Raw genomic sequence first — 19,364 nt, forward strand, 5'->3', positions numbered from 1 at the left:
TTTTTTTCTGGGGATCCACTTTTTAGACACGACAAAACATCATGGAAGAGTTCATTTGTGCATAAGGGGGCGTTCCAGATCATTTTTAATACTATTTCTTCATTACCTTATATTATCTTGACACATCTTATTAAAAACATCCACATGTTAAATACCTTTTCAATGAGAAATAAATGCACTCAGGCCACCTTGTTGTTTTTATTTCCTCTTATCTGTAAAACAATATAGGACCTTTTAAAGGGTTCATAAATCATAAATGAGTATTAAATCATTTTCTGAGCTGTGAAAATCTACATTTTCTTATCAGTTAAACTCTTGAACACAAGTGACAAAAATTACCACCTGAACTCATCTGTGGTGGAAGCTGAGGTTTGGCCAAACAGGAGTAAGTGACCTGGAGGTTGTTCAAACAGCAGTGATTACTCCACAGAGTTTGGTTACTCATTAGATCCCCTCCTTACTTTACTGTATAAGAAGGTGCACCACTACAGTCACATCCTCCACATTGTGTTGAGCTTCACACAGCTGTCATAGCCTCCAGCCCGTCTTGGTAAAGGAGAATCCAGGCCGTCTAGAAAAAATGGACTTCAATGGAACATGGCAGGTTTATTCCCAGGAGAACTACGAGGAGTTCCTCAAGGCAATGGGTGAGGAGAACTGCTGCAGGGGTTGACAAAGAGGCTGCTTTGATGAGGTTTACGTGTTCTGATGTTTATTATATGTGATTTGCTTACCAGAGCTCCCAGCAGATGTCATCAAGATGGCCAAGGACATCAAGCCGATCACTGAGATCAAGCAGAGCGGCAACGACTTTGTTGTCACCTCCAAGACCCCTGGAAAGACTGTGACCAACTCCTTTACCATCGGCAAGGAGGCTGATATCACCACCATGGACGGCAAGAAGATCAAGGTTTGTCTACTTTTTTTTTTCATAGAAAGACAGTAGTTCTGGTGGCCTTTTAACTCAGTTGGTAGAACATTTTCCCCACATACAAAAAGACATGCATTTTTTGGTGCTTTGAACACCACAAGCCAAGTGCCATCTAGTGTCATTATATTGGAGAACATCGGCAAAACTCTGAAACTCACACCAAAAAAATCAAGATAGATAACTAGCACTACAGGCCAGGAGAAAAATATATATATTTGATTTTGCGGTGAACTCTTCCTGTAAGATTTCTAATATCACATCAGTATTTCACATATTATCTTATTTAGTACACTATAAATATGCCTGACACTGAAATCTGTGAAATTTGAGGTATGGGCTTATTTGTGTGTTCATAATGAGCCTGCAAGTGTACAGTGTCTCACGAACTCTATTATTTGTACCATCAGTTATTATAATGGCGTGTGCTGCATGTCAGTCATGTTTTGTTCTGTTTCTTTTTGGTCCAACGTGCCTGTTTTTGAGTATATGTGACGTGTGTTGTCTTCTCTGAACCCCAGTGCATCGTCAATCTGGAGGGTGGCAAACTGGTCTGCAAAACCGGCAAGTTCTGCCACATCCAGGAGATCAAGGGAGGAGAGATGATTGAGGTACAGATCAAGATCAAACAAAATGAAAATGCACCCACTGTTGAATGTTTTAAGATGAAACAATATGATTTATCTCCAGGCCTCAAATTAAACACGTTTCTTTGTTCCTTGTCCTGTTTCAGACTTTGACCATGGGCTCAGCAACTCTAGTCAGGAAGAGCAAAAAGATGTAAACTTGGCAGTGAAGAAACCAATGTCTATTTAAATAAAAGTGTTGCTTAATAAATGTGGTTTGTGTCGTTTTTTTTCCTGAAATGACCATGGATGACACTCTTTGCAGAGGTCTACTCCCAACAACCATACTCGTCTCACAGGCGAACAGTAAACAGATTCTATTTAAGAAAGAAATGGAATAATCTAAAGTGAAATAACTGGATCCGGGGTTAGGTGAGGTGTGGCTGTGTGTGTGTGTGTGTGTGTGTGTGTGTGTGTGTGTGTGTGTGTGTGTGTGTGTGTGTGTGTGTGCGTGTGTGTGTGTGTGTGCGTGTGTGTCTGCATGCTTACACTATTTTCAAGGACAGCTTTAAGACTAAAGACCAGTGACGTGTGGACGACTGGTGCAATTGGGGGCAAAAACTGTGTTTGAGGTACTTTACTTGAGTATTTTCCATTTTCTGCTACTCTACCTCAACTCCTCTACATTTCAGAGGGAATTTTACTCCACTAAATTTCAGATTAATATTTTACATAAAACACATACACACTTTTTTCTGTGTTATCCCATTAATCATCTCACAAACCCTCAGATTTATCTGCTGACCGTTTGAAGGTGCCTGACCCATTGTTGGGAACCACTACTATAAATAGTATAAAGTAATTAAACTAGCTCCGCCTCAGCCAGCTACAACCCTCAAATGCTGCTTACGCATTGAAGCATCATTATTCACAATCTAATAATAGACATGGGGACAGGAGACTTTTACTTCTGATACTTTATGTACACTCTACAACTCATACTTCTGTACTAGAAGGATTTGCAGTGCAGACATTTACAGTTAATATAGTATTTTTGCTATGGTGTAGGCTTCTTGTACTTCCCCAGTTGCACATATACTGATATTTGGGGAAAAGATTAGGGTAAGTCTCCAGGAAACTAACACATATCTATGTAATGTCCCCCAAAATAAATGTGTGCTGTTGAAAATCGGTGTTTGGATTTTGTTGTCAACATTTTACTGTTATTAGGTTAATTCTTAAATAAACCCTGTGTAAATCACATGAAGGAGCTATAACTGCTAACGATTATGAATCGTAAAAAAATTTATTTGGATATGTATAAATTTTATTTTTTATTTTTTCATGTTATTATTATTTTTTATTTTCGTTTTTCAGGAGTTTTATTTAACTTTAAATTTTACTTTTCATATTTGGTCAAGTCCATACTCAACCAAGAAACTGATAAATAAATTAATTAAATAAATAAATGTACGTGTGTGTGTGTGTGTGTGTGTGTGTGTGTGTGTGTGTGTGTGCCCGCCTTCGTGGCTGTACATTTGTGAGCATGCGCAGTGCGAAAACAACACTTGACCACGTAGGTCGTGGCAGCTGCAGTATTGTAGGGTCGGGGTGAGCGAAAAATAGCTATAAATAACACGTTTGCGGGCTCCTAATTGTAGCAGCGTGTCGTTAAAAATGGCGAGGTACATGAGGCCGCCAAACACATCTCTGTTCGTTAGAAACATCGCCGACGAGTCCAGGTATGTTGTCATTTTAACCCCGCTGGTGTGTGTGTGTCTGCAAACATGGTTGAGCTAACGTCATGCTAGTTAGTTAGCAGACATCTGTCATCACCAGAATGTTTGTTTACCTGACGTCGACGTAACATGGAGGCAGAAGAGATGTGGTAATTATATTTAACACAGTATCTGGAAAAAAAAAAGAAGCAGTAACTAGCGATCAAGTAACTGAAAGGCTGTGTTGTTGCAATGCAACGTCACCCCCCCCCCCCCCCCCCAAAAAAAAATGCAGACTGCTTTTTATATTGTGGACATAAATAATCCAGCATGACTGCAGTGTGACTGTCTGTGGTGTTTTCTTTCACATACATTACGTGCATGCAAATTACTGTTGAAGTCTTAATTTTCACCAGCCTATTTTTAATCCCGGTGCTCTCTCTCTCTCACTCTCACATCGTGTTTTAAAACTTACAAATATATTGTCCAAAATAAAGCAAATGAGTTTATATGCTGATAACTTTGTAATCATACTCAATCGTCTCATTTTACATTAAGAACACACTTCATACTCATAAAGCTTCTTGGATCTAGAATTTTTAAATATTACTTTAATAGATTTAATCAAATGTGATCATTTTCAGGTAACTACCTGTGTGACTTCGCCCCCTCTGTTAATAGATAATGCATGCCATTTCTGGCTTTCAATGGATGTGTGAAGTTTGCTGGCTGGGTTTTTATTTACACGTTTCCACCTTTAAAGGAGGAAACACCTGTTTGAAGAGAGACCGGATTTGGATCTGTGTGCAAATCAAGTATTGTCATATGCTGTGCTGGCACCAGCTCTTGTGCACACCTCGCACACTGGGCTCCAGTTTAAAGCCATATGACAGCCAGCAGAATAAATGTGCTTATTTCATGACACTGTAGGCCTGAGGATTTACGGCGTGAGTTTGGTCGTTATGGACCTATTGTAGATGTCTACATTCCACTTGACTTCTATACACGGCGGACAAGAGGATTTGCTTACATTCAATATCCTTTATTCTTTTAGTTTCATTTGGAAATGGTGTTTTCAAGGAGGGATCGTAAAGCATTAAATCTGACTTTTTGGTTGCAGCGGGTTCAAGGACACCTGACTTGACATCTTTGTTAGGGGGGAGTGGGGATTCATTTTTGTTTTTGTTAATTTCTGTTAATCCCACTGCATGGGAATATTTTTAATGTAATTTTATTCTCCAAAAATCATTTGTTATCTATTATATTGTATACAAATGTGAGCACATTCTAACTAATATTTCTTCTGTTGTTGCCTTAGAATTTTAAAGATACAGTTCTGGAGACTCCACACCAAAGAGAGTTGAAAGGCGGTTTGTAGAGTAGATTCAAGCCAGAGACACCCAGGCAACAAGCAGTAGTGGAATTGGGAAAATAAAGAGAGCAAAAGCATGAAGATACAAAGAGGAGAACAGAAAGCGCCAAGGCTTCCATTTGTCTACCAAAAGCGAGGAAAAGCAAAGAGTTTATTGGGCAAAGACAAGCAGGAAACCTCAAGTTCTTCTGCCAAGACAATAAAGATCAAGCTGAAGGTCAAAGGTCAAGCAAATTAAAGGTAACAAGTCTAATTTTTTTTATCCTACCGAATCTGATCACCATCAGTATTTGTCTTGTCTTCAGTTTTATGTTGTGTAATTTCAGACTGAAGACAACTGAATTTCATTAATTTTCACTTTTAATCCATTACCTGAAATAATTTTTTCAACACGCTGATATAAGTCCAGTAGCTGTGTTTCATAGACTGGAGCTGTCAATCTGTGTTGCAGCCTTCCTTTTTTTTGTGTGTGTGTGTGTAATTGTTGTGCATGTGTGCAGCCTTCTCTGTCCCAACTTTGCAAATTTCAAAATAAAAGGCCTTAACAATACAGCACGTTTGAGGATGTGCGAGATGCAGAGGACGCTCTTCACAACCTGGACCGTAAATGGGTTTGCGGCCGTCAGATCGAGATCCAGTTTGCCCAGGGAGACAGAAAGAGTATGAATAATTTGCTTTTGTAAAAGCCTCATTCAGTTTTGTTAGGAAATATCAAGTTTATAATTATTTAATGTCCTAATGTAAATTTGTCTATAAAGCCCCGAACCAGATGAAGTCCAAAGAGCGCCACTCCCCCCGCAGTTTCTCCCGGTATGACGACGATCGGGACAGCTGCCGAAGACGATCCAGGAGCCGCAGTTATGATCGACGCAGATCCCGAAGCCCCTCCTATGAGCGCCGTCCTCGGAGGTCGGAGAGCCCCAGAGAGTGAGTTGTTCTTGACTTTGTTTTACTACACTAATAGGGTTATCATATTGGCTCTGATACTGAATAATTGCAGTATCTTTAGTATTTTATCTGTACTGAAACTGCTTACATATACAGATACTTTTAGATATCACTTTCCATAAGTTGGTGCAAAACATAAACACATCACATTTTCATTAAATTTAATAAAGTGAGCCCACACTTTTGAATATTTTTCTCTGCCAGCTGTTTATGTTACATTACATAAATACTGTTAGCGCTATTGTTTTCAATATTTTGGTACTGATCAGTCAGGAACTGGAACTGGTTCTCAATGCCCATCCTATAATTCCCTCAAAAAACAGGCAGACACAAGTGGCTTTCTTACTACTGGTTTAGTTGGTCCCATTGTTGCCAAATCCACCGTGAAAACTCGTTGGCTGCATGCTACTGCAAAAAAGGGGAATTACAACTTCTTGATCCACCTGCAGAAAGGTGTTTGACCGGTAGCTTACTGGTGCTGTCATCCAATAACTCCACCCACGCATGAGCAGCCAAACAGAGCGACAAGTAACTTCAAAATAAAAGCGTTGGTGCTTCGCAAAATAAAACAATAATTAAAGGAAAAATACAATCTAAATTAAGTCTTAGCATTATACTCTGTACAAAAGGTAAACAAATTATACACACTATAATGTCAACAATTACACATCCCTTTACCCAATCCTGTAAGTGTTTGTAAAACAGTCAGACAGACCCAGCTGTGACTTAAACTAACATTTAGGTTACAAAACAAACAAAAGCCGAATGTCCATATAAGCCCTGATCTTTTATCGGAGACAACTGTCCATTTGACGAGAATTGATTGTGTTCTTCATGTTACAACAGTAAGCACCATGAAAGAGAGGATGACACACCCTTTACAAGGTGAAGTCGCTTTTAGTTCATATGATTTATTGTATCATATTTGGAAAGTCATGTTTGTTTTAGATCAGGTGTGATTTTTCTCTGTTTATTCCCTAACTGTCAAATAAGAAAGAGCAAGATGATAAAGTCAAAGAAGACTGAAGCTTTAAAGGATTTGTTCCTTGTTCCATTGTGTTTACTTGCTGTAATTATTCTATTTCATTCTCTGGAGCTCGTATAACCGGTCCCATCTGTTTAAAGAGAGCAGGAAGTCATACACCATTAATTATGAGAATTCGTTGTTCTTTTATCCGATGTATAAAATGGTCACGTTATCTTTAAAGTCACACCCTGAAAAACTGGTTTGTTTTTGTTCTCTCTCTACAGCTCTCGGTCCTACGGTCGACACAGGCGGAGCAGAAGCCACGAAAATGACAAGTAGGCCAGTTTGTTGTCTTGCAATACATAAAATAAGGATTGTACAATTCTAAACTTTACAGTGCATGTATTTTATTTTATAAATAATGATCATCCCACCAGGTACAGAGGTCCTCCCCGTGACCACCAGAGGACACACCATGAACCAGGCTCACGCAGCCACTCCGCATCCCGCTCCCCTTCCCCCTCCAGATCCAGGCCCAAAGCTAAAAAGAGCCAGTCCAGGTCCCACAGCCCAGCTGAAGACTTCCACCCAACAACCTCCGGCTCCCAGAAACAGTCCGCCGGACGATCTCCATCCCGCTCCTACTCCAGGTCCATGTCCCGGTCACGCTCTCGCTCCAGGTCCTGGGCTGGACGCAAGTCTGGAGGTCACTGACTGACTGTTCTCCCAAAGATCTATTTTATCTGTCTACAAGGACGTTTCTGTTCAGCTTTCAACTACAATATGTGTTACACTCTGTGTTTGCGTTTGTTTATCACATTATAGAGACATCTGTTGCCAAAGGGAAGAGAGCAGCAGGAGCTGAGGTATTTTTTGCTCTGAAGTGATTAATGAAAGCACAGTTGATCCCTGGTTAGTGTGGCTGGGTTACATTTTTGGACTTGTGTATGTGGGTTGCTGAAGGTGGGAAAAAAAAAAAGCTACGGTATGGCTTTGCCAATAATATTTTTGTACTTGAGCAATATTTACTCACATAGAGTTGTTACTATGCCTGTCTGAGTTCGGTTCCACTGTTTGTGTTATGTAGACAAGAAAAAAAATTACATTTACCTTAAGGCCCTGACTTACCTGCACTCAGAGTAGTGGAAAGAGTACTGAAAACCTGTACTGTTACATTACTGAAATATTACTCTACAAGTAAAACTACTGCTGTTAAAAACACTCAAGTACAAAACATTTTTCTCATAAACTATTCAGTATTAGTCACTTTTTAACAGCTGACATTTTTTTTTATCAATAGCAGGTATTTAATCTTTCTGTTTCTCCAGATTTTCAGTCTAAGGTCTGCTGCTCTGTTCTGGTCAGCTGACAGTCACCTCTCCAAACCTGTGTCTGCTGCAGTATCTTGTTTTTTTTCCTGGGCGTATGATTTATTGGCTTACAAAAGGTAAAATCAAAGGTTTGGATATAAATTGAAATTGTAGGCCTTATGGAGCTATGATTTATGTACGGTACATACTGCAAAATGCAAATAAAATTACAGACTTGGAAAAAATACAACTACCCAAAACAATGACTTTATTTTCAGAAACTGGAGTAGTTTTAATTTGTTTCTTCCACCCCTGCTTACTACGTTTTTTGGCCTTGGAAGCCTGATTTCAGTGGCATTTCTTATACAGCAGCCAAACTGTATTCTGTTGTAGCTGATAATTACTGTTGCAGTGGACAACGTAGGGTCAGTTAGCTGCTACCAAATCCTCCAGTATTTCATGTACAAATATGTTCAAGATGAGCTGAATTTATTTCTCATGTACTTTGATCAGTGAGTGAAACAAACTCAGTTGAATATTTTAAGTGTTCTTAAGTGCTTTGTCAATAAAGACCTGAATTCTCTCCGATTGTATTTTTTCAGCACCTCACTGTGATTGCAAGGCGTTATTTTATCATGGTCAGTTATGATAGTAATGAGCATGTAAGGTTCAAACACAAAACTTTCCACTCTCAAACTAAATCAGGAATTATCTACGCCGTCACAACATCATATGAAAGTTTGAGGTATCAGTAGAGTTAGTCCTGTGTTATGTCAGTGTTTAAATACAGACACTGACATACATACAGTTATTCTGTGATAAGAACATATGTTTGTTGTTCCACAGTTCCCGGTTGTGTCGGTTAAATCCGTCATGCTGTGTTGAAACAGCTGCAACAGGCTGTAATCAAACACAGCAGCTCTTGTCTGTGAGCTGCCCATCAAACTGCACTGTAGCTGTTAATTTACTGTGGCAATGGATGATATGTGGAGTACATTTAGCTGCTACTGAATACTCTAGTATTCAAGTAACAATATCTTTTCCTGGCTTTTAAGACAGCATCACAGTAAAGTGATGTATATCTATGAATTTACCAGACTGTTATAGCTACTCGATCTGGTCAAAAATATTGGGTTTAAGGTCTAAGGTTTAAGTATGTCAGTATTTAAGCAAAAATAACTAAAGTCATTGTGCAATAAAGTGCTATCTGTCAGTGTTTTACCATTAAATTTCATTTCATTTGGATTAATATTACTGGTACATTCATTCAGCCCTAACATGGACATGAAAGGTCTTTGGCTATGTGAGTGTTGAGAAGATGAGAAGATACTCAAACACAGACAAAAATAGGGGGGAAAGGGGAAGGGATTTATTTCTTTTTTTTTTTTTGTAAAATTTTGTCATCAATTCACATAGTGCATTCTTTAACATTTGCCTTTTTTTTTTAAAAAACACCAATTGATACCAATCTTAAACATGGGCATTTTCATCATCTTCGGTGACATTTCAGAGGGATAAATTAACAGCCAATTCATTACAGGTTTACAATTTAGAATAAGGAGACTGCCATGCATGACTCAATCAGGGCTAGAAAGAAAATGTTAACATGAACAACCAACAGAAGGTAGTACTCATACAGCATGGGACCATGTTCAGTTGTCGGCTGGCGGAAGAACAGCAGAGAAGTGAAGATGGTTCTGGTGAAAACATTTGGTCAGTTTGTGGCATTGCCACCGAATGAAACTGGTCAGTTTCAGCATGGGTTTCAACTTAGGCACAAATAGGTCAACTCAAGATTAAAAGCATCACGCTTACATGCCGTAAGCACATTCGGAACTCAAATTCATACATAAGCAAGTCTCCTCTGGGATCCAATTGATATTTAGTTGCAGCTTTTACTGAATTTGCATTTAGCATCTTTCACCCTACACTGCATAATACAAAACAATAAAAAACATGTGCAAGATCTCTGGAAAGATAACAGTGCAGGGGTACTGACAAATGCTATAGGCAGATTTTTTTTTAACAAAAATATTCTTCTCAGTATTGAAGTCAAGACATTGAAGTCAAGACATGTCCTTAGCATGTCTTATACATTCAGTGTTATTACTAAAAATACTTTTGTCAGACAGGCCTCAAACTTGGCCTGCAAATGTACATATGCTACAAGTACTTTATACACTTCATTATTTACATGGCTCTTGAACACACTAACAAGCTCTCATACTTTGTTTTGTCATCTTTAGGCTGGCCATAAACAGCTCCAATTCTGCAAAGGGAAAGCAAAGAGAGCCTCAATAGAGGATTGAATCACAAAAATAGAGAATCCATAGGGAGATAGTCAATTACGCCTCCATCATTTCAATAGCATCCTGGCCTGTAACTTATTAAAAACTTGTCTGATTGCAGTGCAAGAGGGTAAACCAGAGGCAAGAGGCAGAGTGTTTGTTGATTATGGGATAGTCAACCATTGAGACCTATTTTGTAAACATAAACACGAGCCTCCTGCCTCATGTCGAGTCCCCTGGGCCACTTCGGAACCCTTCCTCAGCTCTGCCTTAGCTTGCTTACAAATGCGTGCAGCCAACAGGACCATGTCAAGTGACTCAGAGTGAAACCCAACAGTCCCACACTTAAGCCTGGCCCTCTTCCGCATGTTGACGCTGCAGCACTGTCCTGAACAGGCTGAGACTGAGGATCAATAACAGTACTGATTGGAACAGATGAAGTTAGAAGTGACCGAGGGAACTCATTCACCACTCGGGCTGGCAAGGTTAAAGTGGCAGTGGCAACAGTGCCGACCACACAGAGGATGTCCCAAAAAGGAAAAAAAAAAAACAGAAAAGAAAAAAAAATTACAGCAAACACATTGCTTTGGTTACATACAGCACTTCATACATCTTTCAACCACAACAAAAAAGGACTTGTACAAAATAATGCTATGATAGAGTGTTGTGGGCCTCAGACAAGCTCAACTCCTATAGTGCATGTGCGCACAGCGCAATAAAAAAGGTACAGGAGTTGACAGTCCAAGGCCTGTGTGCCATGGTCTCTTATTACCCTTCAGTTTGAGGTTATACTTTTGACCTGTACATACTCACTACAGCTTATTACCTCCAGTGAGATAGCCTTTTTCCCTGCAGAACTGCAGTTGAATGTCTTTTTCATCCCAAACAAGGAACACGATACATAAGAAAAGAAGGTGGGCCCTAGTCAAAAAAATGCTACAAATCTGAGTTTGGTTTAGCACCTGAAGCTTTAGAGTGATTCTACTGAATCATCATAAAACTTATGGAAATGAAAAGGCATGTCTGTCCACAGAAATGGACCATAAAAGTGTTGGGAATTTACCTGACCTATACTATATCCATTGTTTGAGGAAAAAGTGCACTCAATCTGCTTTAACAGCCAACATTAAAAAGAACAAAACAAAAGTACAAAGGATATCCAGTTTGTCATTAGTCACAGAAACTGACTCTACTAAGAGCATCACCGACCAGCAAGACTCCAAGGCTGTAATATCTGGAAATATTGATCTTTAAAAACAAAAAAATATGGATGTTTAATAAACATTCACAACAAAAACTGCTGCAAATGCCTCCTAACACCCAAAGAGGTCGATCTAAAAACGGCTAAAAGTATTACAGCACTGAGGTGTTCCTGGTGGGCGCGTGCCCTCGAAGAGTCCCAGTTCATTGGCTTTTTTTTTTTTAAAGATCAAGTGTGGGTATCACTCTCAGGCCTGCACCTTGAGGAGGCTCTTGAGCTGGAAGGCCATCATCTCCCGGTTGTCACAGGAGCCTATTGGAAAGGACACCCAGTGGCTGGGGGGTTTGGGCAACACGCTAGGCGAGGGTGGCTCGCTGAACTTCGGCCCTGCGTAGCTCGGACTTCCCTGGGTGGCCAGGAGCGTGTTGAGGTGAGACACTGCACCCTCCCAGTTCTGATCATAGTTGGTGGCAAAACGGACAGAAGCATTCTTCTCTGCAGACACGGCCTGCCGCGCCTCTGGAGACCTGTGATAAGCTGCGCCTTTATCGCTCCGGCGGTGGCCATGATGGTGAAGGCCCCCTACCCCTCCTGCAGATGCTGCTGCCCCGTTCTGGTCACGGCTTCTCTGCTTAGCCCGACCAAGCTGATGGTTCTTCTTAGGCAAAGGGCGCTCAGGGTGGGAAACTGGAATGTTGTACCTCTCTCCACCTCCCATAATGCTTCTGCACTACGTGTCACCTACATAATGAGAATAAATTATTACTACAGTGCACTGAAGTCCATGTGCTGTGATTAGAACTGGCCAACATAGACACCTGATTGTGATGGGAGACTTGATATCCTCTCAGATTTTGTGTCGTTTTTCATGCTTTTAAATGCTGCATTACAGTAAAGTAATTCATTTTTCTTTGCAAACTGTCCTAGCTCCAATCCAGTGTGTTACATTTCTTATGTTTCGTATTAATATTACACCTGCGGTAACATGTATGTCACATTTTACTGTTGTTTATTGTTGATCTGGTTAATTTAAACTCCTAATTGTTGGGTAATTTATGATATAATTATAATTTTGCACTATTTGAGAATTTACAGTATGCCATTTTAGAGAAAGTGTGTATATTAGGGCTGCACAATTAATAGTTAATGTTTTGATAAAGGTGAGGCAAAACATCATAATAAAGTACTGCAGTACTGCAGTACTGCAGAGATGGCCTGGTCTACAAATCTTACTTCTCCAGATGTAAAAAGGTTTATTTTTAAAGAACAAGTTTAACTTCATCAAGATTTTCAGTGAAAACTGTGATGCAAAAATGATCACCAACTGTGAATGTTACAATTTCTGTCAAAATAATCACAATGATTGCATAAGATTTGCAAAAGCAATAAATATGATCACAAAAGATGTTGCATAAGAAAACTGCAATATGTCATCCCACTTGGTTTAACCTCAGTGCAGTCACTTTGTCCTGCAGTGATTTACAACTTTTTATATTAAAATTTACAGCAGCATTTATGAGTATGCATTTACTCCTGTTATGATAAAGGATGGAATAATTTTGTTATAGAGTTTTGCAATATTTAAGAATTTACACGATGTCACCTTGAAGCAAACATTTAAATATTAATACATGCAGTATATTGCATAATGGCATAAAAATATCACCCAGCCTTAACTGATCTGCTCGGGTAATGTTCTGTTTTGACAGATGAAAACTCGACAATGGTTAATCCGTCCACGCAGCACATGCACACGCACGCGCACACACTCGCGCCGCCTCTCAAAAACAAGCACAGGGTGGTTACGTGCAGGAACACCAGACAGGCAGGCCCGCGTCGCCCCTCCCCCACGCGCACAGAGCAAAACAGCTCCAGCAGCAGCAGCTCACCTCTTTGTTGTCAGAAAGTTGACGAAGCAGAGATCTCTCTTCAATCTTTCGCCTCCAATCGGGCCCCAGGTCCTCGAAGTAGTCCTCAGTCTACTTCTCACTGCACTTCTGTGTTCAGCAAGGTCTAAGGTTTTCATGTGCCAAAGAGCGTTGTTGTGCCGTGAAACCGAGCTGAACATCAATTCACCTCGGCACACGATGCTCCGAGAAGTCGAAGACCTTTGGGACGATAAAATATCAGTCAGAAATGCTAGATTGCACGAATTTACGCCACCATGAAAGAAATAAGGATCATCTGCCGTCGTAAACGCAGCATGTTGTGTTTACTTCCAAGAGGGTGACGTGTATATCATAGTGCGTCATTACATTTAACACCGCTGAAAATCAATTAACGGCTGAACAGAATATATCCATCTTTTCATTACAACAATATCATTACATAAAATCTGCAAAACTATCACAACAAATGTTACATAAGAAAACGGTGACACGTTATTTCACTTTGTTTGGCTTCACTGCAGTCGCTTTGTCCTGCAAAGTAGGGCTGCACAATAAATCCCTATAAAACTCGCAATGTGGACAAGTGCAATGTCCATTTTGTTGGAAAAGGGGAAGATGTACAAGAAAACAGCATTATAACAAGATACTGTAGTTCTACATAGGTGACATGGCTTAGAAATCTTATTCTCCAGATTAAAGAAGACGTTTGTTTGGTACAATAAACATCATCGTCATTGTTTTTTTCCCCCGTAAACATGAAAATTGTAAATGAAAACTGATTATTTGCACTAATCGTACCGCAATTTCAGTCAAAATAATCACAATATGTCTTTTTTACCAAACAGTGCAGCCCTGGTGCAAAGTCGATTTATGCAGTCGATTTTCGATGTTAAAAAAGCAGTTTCATTAATAATCTCAATCGCGATTACTTGTAATGACAATATCTTTACCTATTACTAGAGTAAATAACGCTTTTGCTTTCTCGGTCACTCTACTTGGCACCAAACCAAAACAAAGAAACGTCGAGCTCAATATGGCGACGAGGGACAAAACTGATTCACTTACCGACTTCTTCAGGCTGGTGGATGAAACCCCTTCGTCAAAGAAAATGTTAAATTAGCCTGTGAAAATCCCTCGGCGGACTATATAGGAAGCACAGCAAGCTATATTTCCTACAAATCCGTCGCTTTCGAAGCTTATGTGGTGTTAAAAGTGGCCGTAGGTCGCCACTTTTCTCTCTCCCGACTCCGTCTGAATTGCAACAAAATGGAATCTACAGCAGAGATATGTAGCTCGCTCTTACCCTGATCTGACCAATCAGGCACCGAGTACAAACCGAACGACCAATCATCGAAGAGACAGCCGGACGCATTCACGCCTGTTGCCAGACTGGTGACGTCAATCGTTGACCCTCCTCTCTTCTCCTTTGTTGGAGCTCGGGTATTTCCTGAGAGAAGTGAAAAAAAAAATAACCGAAACCAATCGTTTTTGACACCAAAAACGTTCCGTTCTCAAGCTAAATCACACAGGAAATAACTATAAGCTCGTGCACAACATCACTTTAAGGTTTGGGGTGTCATTAGCTGTAGTTTTGTGTGTTATGTAATGTAAGTCCCGCGATCAAATAAGGTAAACACGTACTCATTTTAGGTGCTGACATACTCGCATACATTTTTCTGCTTTAAGAAAACGGTTTGTTGTTCAACACTTCCTGTTTGTGTAGATTAAACCTGTTGTGCTTTGTTGGAACAGCTGCAACAGGCTGTAATCATACACAACAGCTCTGTTTGTGAGCTGCCCATCCCCCATTTCAGCTGTTATCTCCTTTTAATACAAAACCGTGATCATTTTGTTGTAGCTGGAGATTTTTTAGCTTTGTTATCATTTTATAAACTGGTTGAAGAGTGGTGAAATGACACTGGGGAAAGTGATGGTGATGTTTTTCCTCTCTTTAGACTGATATTTGATTAATACAATAGGATACAGTAGCATGTGATGTTAGGCTACTACCATTTTCTGCCATAACCAGTGTGAGCTTTGATACAAAGGCCCAGTTCAGAGTTAATATACTACTATTCAAATAAGAGTCATATAAACTTAATATTGTCATAAATCTTTATCTGGACAAGTCATTGGGAGCTATAAAGCGAGAGCCTTCCTTCCCCCGGTGTGTTGCTGATTTAGCCTAGAGCCAAATGGTTTACAAAGGACCCCAGGAGAGAAGATGTGTGTCGGGGGTTGCTAAAAAAAATCTCCAAAAAAACTGCAGGTAATGCACCAGCAAGTAAGACGATTACAAAACAGTTCATCCCACAAAATTAAACTAAAATTGACTCTGTTTTTTTGAATTTTCTGGCGTGGTAACTCCTGAATAATCAAATCATTATTTACTGTTTCTAATTAGCCTCTGCATCATTTGGTGAGAGTTATTTCAAGGGGAAAAAAAGGGCTTCTACTCTTCACAATTCAGCTTTTCACCTTCATATATCATGTGTTAGATTGAGGTATTGTGTTTATTGGTCTAATGTTCAGTGTTTTCTACTTCCTTACAGCACTTACTTAGTGTTTGCTTTTGAAAATTGCCCTGTTGTCTTTATAAGGTCATGATATCATATGCTCTGCCGGTTGGTTTTATGGTCGCCTGCAGGTCCAAGTCTAAAGAGTACAAACAGCCAGCAGACAGATTATGTCCTATCCAAGTCCACAGTCAACTTTATTTTCTCTTCTACCTTGTTTAAAGTGTCTGGATTTTAAAAGAGTTGCGCAACTCAGCTGTGTGTCAGCCTGTGCTCACAGCTGAAGGCCATGGAGGGACACTCCCCCAAGCAAAGCAACCTTTGAAGGGGGTTGTGTCGATAAGGAGTCAGCTATGTAAGGAAAGTAGGTCACGAGGCCTCTGTGGGTCGTACAGAACATAGGAGGCGGACAAATCACCATATTTGACTGGTCGCAAAGGTTTGCAGCACAAACACGTCACAGACATAGTGAATGAACTGTCCTGGAAAGTGGAATGGAAAATATTTTCAAAACAGCAGTGGTGTACAAAAGACTCCCATGGTGCAGAGAACAGACATAGTCCCTCTCACTGTCCTTCTTTGTGTCTCACGGGCCATTTACAGTAGTTACCGGGTGTGAATGGTGGAAAGTAAATGATCAGTTGAGTTTCACATGAATTTGAAAAGTTTGAAACGGGTTGTGATACACACCCACACAAAGAGAAGTGGGAAAGACCAGATGCAGAAACAGTTTCACACCACTCAGCAATAAATCGAGTCAATGTCAAAGTGCTTTCATAATCCCAGCAACACATACTCAAACAAAATCTCTCCTTTGCGTAGACAAGTTTTTTTTTTTATTTGTTTTGCCCTTCCAGTTTGGTGGGGGCAGTGTGACATAACACAAAGGAGCCTGAATGCACTCATACATACATAATTAGATGCTTGTATACAGTCTTGTCAAACACACGCAGTATGCACCCACGTCTCTGCCTTTACAGTGAAATAAAAAAAGAAAACCTTAAATTGTAGCAGATTTACAACACAAATACAGACCCAGTACCACATTCAACCTACTCCTTATCCCATATACCAGGCCTGTTCGAGTACTTCTTGAGAAGGGCCAGTTTTGAAAAAAGTAAAGCGCCAAGGAGTCTGACATTTCCATTTCCATTTCCATTTCCTATATCTGACCTGTTAAATTAAATACATGTATGAAAAAATGCACTTTTTTATGTTTTTCTCTGCTTCATTAAGTTTTCAACATTGGAACGTACATGACCAATGAATGGGCTAATTAGCCTACTAATAAAATCATCTTCAAATAAACAATGTAAACACCCATACATGTACTATGTTAGCAGTTTATTTGAATTAATTCACAATGTTATTTTTTTCTTATATTTATAAATGATCAAATGTCCAGACTGAGGTTAGTGAAGGACCAGATTCGGCCCACAAGCCACCAGTTGAGTAGTTCTGCCCTGTACCACTTACCCCATGACTGCTACAAAGAAATAAATTAACAAATAAACATGGACAATAAAAGTTAAAATTAAAATTAAATCTTTCATTTAACACAATACCTAGATAGTTTTTACAGGACTACAGCTCACGGACAAGGTTGTTGGATCATCCTCTTCACAAATGTTTTGTTATTCAAGTGCTGAGATGTTTGGCCTTATGTCTAAGTTTCTTGAAGAAAACCTGACTGGGCTGTTGTTTCTTATTGAACATTAGTAGAAGCAGAGCTGTAGTTACACTGAGTTCAAGCCCTTGGTATATTACATGTATTGTATATTATTGTATATTATATACAATTAAAATCTTATATACATGTTGGGTATTTTTTAACTGGATTCCAGTATTTTAGATAGAAAATGTTTAACTACACAAAGAATACTGTGATAAAGCATTTTAGACCACGTGTCAAACTCAAAGCTGAAGGCCAAATCCATGTCATTTTATGTGGCCCTGAGAAAGCTGGCAAAGAATATATTTTGCAATACAAAACAATACAATGCAATGCAGTTTGATGCTGTGTTACAGAAGTATGGTGTCCAAAAGCTACTTGTCCCTGAATGCACCCTGAGTTTCCAGCAGTGGCACAATAACTGAGTGGTTGTTGCCGGTGCCATTAATAGTAACAGCCAAAGAAAAGAAAAAAAAGAAAAGAAAGAAGAGAAAAAATTATGCAGAGGGAAGAAAACTTAATAAGAAAGGAAATAATGTTTGTGTTTAACGACGAGGAGGTACGTCTTCTTTGTCTTACACTACTTTGTATATTTATTTTTTAATAACTTGCATAATGGTTGTCCACTTGTATTAGCTTCCCTTGTTTTTCATAGACTTTTGCTTTCAGAGCTAATTATTAATTATTAAGTTATTACTAAAACCAAAAATAATCAAATGCAGGGACAAGATAGAGTAGTTTTCTAATTACAACCAGCCCTTTGAAAGGAACCATAATGCTGTTGTGGCCTGAGATAAAACTGAGTTTCATTTAGAGCTTTAAATGGAGGTAACCCTTTTTATTATGGGTCTGTCATGTCGTAATAGTTTCTTAGGACATTTTCTGGAAAGCATGTTATCTTGTCCTAATTATAGGGAAAATAAACCAACGCTCTGAGTCTGTTAATTTAACAAGACTTGACTTATACAAACAGGTGTTTGTTTTCAAAGGAATTTCCTTGAAATAACTGCTCCATTTAAAGGAATAGTTCGGATTCTTTCATGTAGGGTTGTATGAGGTACTTATGCATAGTCAGTGTATTAGCTACAGCAGATGATGGTCAACGTGCCCCGAGTTTGAAGAGGCTGGAGTAACAGTGTATGACATTGCTAAGCTTCCTTCACTGGTACTCCTGTTGCTTCTCCGAACTGAGAGCATGCTGACTGCCATCTACTGTAGGTAATAAATACACTGACCATTGATAAGTACCCCATACAACCCCACCTCAAAAACCCCAAACTGTCTCTTAAATTAAAATTTTGCAGAAAATATAACTGAACAAGTAACTCAGTCATCAAGATATGAAAGTCATTGGAATTATTATCGCTGTTTTATGTTAAATATTTAAAATGGAGCTGATCATCTTTTAATTTTGAGTATTTCATACATTTTTTATGTTTGCAGTTTTCCCATGTAATATCAAAATGTATATTTTAAGCTTTTCATTTTACAGTTGCATAATGTAATTCCAAGAACCAAACGAAGTAATTAAGGATTACTAAAGCATTTAGTATCAAATAATTTGATTTTTGTTTGATCTGTTCATTTTTTTTCTTGTGTTTTTCACATCAGTGATCTGATACTGCTGTCTGAAGGTCTGGCAATCTGGAAATGAGGAGAGGAAATGTGATTAATGTGTTCAGCCCAAATCCATCTGAAAACTGCAAAGCAAAACGAGCCCTAATAATAATGTTTATGTCCGGGGTGATTTCTAGAAGGAGGATTGTGTAACAGGATGATGTAATCCGGCTGATGATTGTACATTTCCGGCTGTGTTATTGTGTCCCGGGGTCTGTTCTGTTGGTCTGAACCTGGTCAGACAGTGACAGAGAAGAAATCTTATTGAAGCTGTGCTGTCTGCTCCTAATCACATTTCCTTCCTCATGGCCTGCTGGATCTATCAGGTCAGAGGAGGAGAGGACATGACCAGCGCACCAGATATCACCGCCT

The 19,364-nt window shown here is 39.3% G+C and overlaps 3 protein-coding genes across 3 annotated transcripts; 2 read left to right on the forward strand and 1 right to left on the reverse strand.

Annotated features, from left to right (window-relative positions):
* Nucleotides 1-485: 485 nt before the first annotated feature.
* Nucleotides 486-1,765, forward strand: fabp10a (fatty acid binding protein 10a, liver basic). Its single transcript, XM_084725734.1, has 4 exons — nt 486-647; nt 738-910; nt 1,450-1,539; nt 1,662-1,765. Exons 1-4 carry the CDS (start codon nt 581-583, stop codon nt 1,710-1,712), a joined length of 381 nt encoding a protein of 126 aa, XP_084581860.1. The 5' UTR covers nt 486-580; the 3' UTR covers nt 1,713-1,765.
* Nucleotides 1,766-3,049: 1,284 nt separating this feature from the next.
* srsf10a (serine and arginine rich splicing factor 10a) lies at nt 3,050-7,718 on the forward strand. Its single transcript, XM_084727049.1, has 6 exons — nt 3,050-3,236; nt 4,143-4,247; nt 5,141-5,244; nt 5,343-5,511; nt 6,784-6,834; nt 6,937-7,718. Exons 1-6 carry the CDS (start codon nt 3,172-3,174, stop codon nt 7,211-7,213), a joined length of 771 nt encoding a protein of 256 aa, XP_084583175.1. The 5' UTR covers nt 3,050-3,171; the 3' UTR covers nt 7,214-7,718.
* A 1,438-nt stretch (nt 7,719-9,156) lies between these two features.
* On the reverse strand, nt 9,157-14,467 carry pnrc2 (proline-rich nuclear receptor coactivator 2). Its single transcript, XM_084727050.1, has 3 exons — nt 14,253-14,467; nt 13,188-13,406; nt 9,157-12,039 (listed from the first exon to the last, which is right to left on the reverse strand). Exon 3 carries the CDS (start codon nt 12,014-12,016, stop codon nt 11,546-11,548), a length of 471 nt encoding a protein of 156 aa, XP_084583176.1. The 5' UTR covers nt 12,017-12,039; nt 13,188-13,406; nt 14,253-14,467; the 3' UTR covers nt 9,157-11,545.
* Nucleotides 14,468-19,364: the final 4,897 nt, after the last annotated feature.

This window comes from Lutjanus erythropterus, chromosome 9, assembly GCF_056507025.1.
Source record: "Lutjanus erythropterus isolate fLutEry1 chromosome 9, fLutEry1.hap2, whole genome shotgun sequence".
NCBI classification, from domain to species: domain Eukaryota; kingdom Metazoa; phylum Chordata; class Actinopteri; order Lutjaniformes; family Lutjanidae; genus Lutjanus; species Lutjanus erythropterus.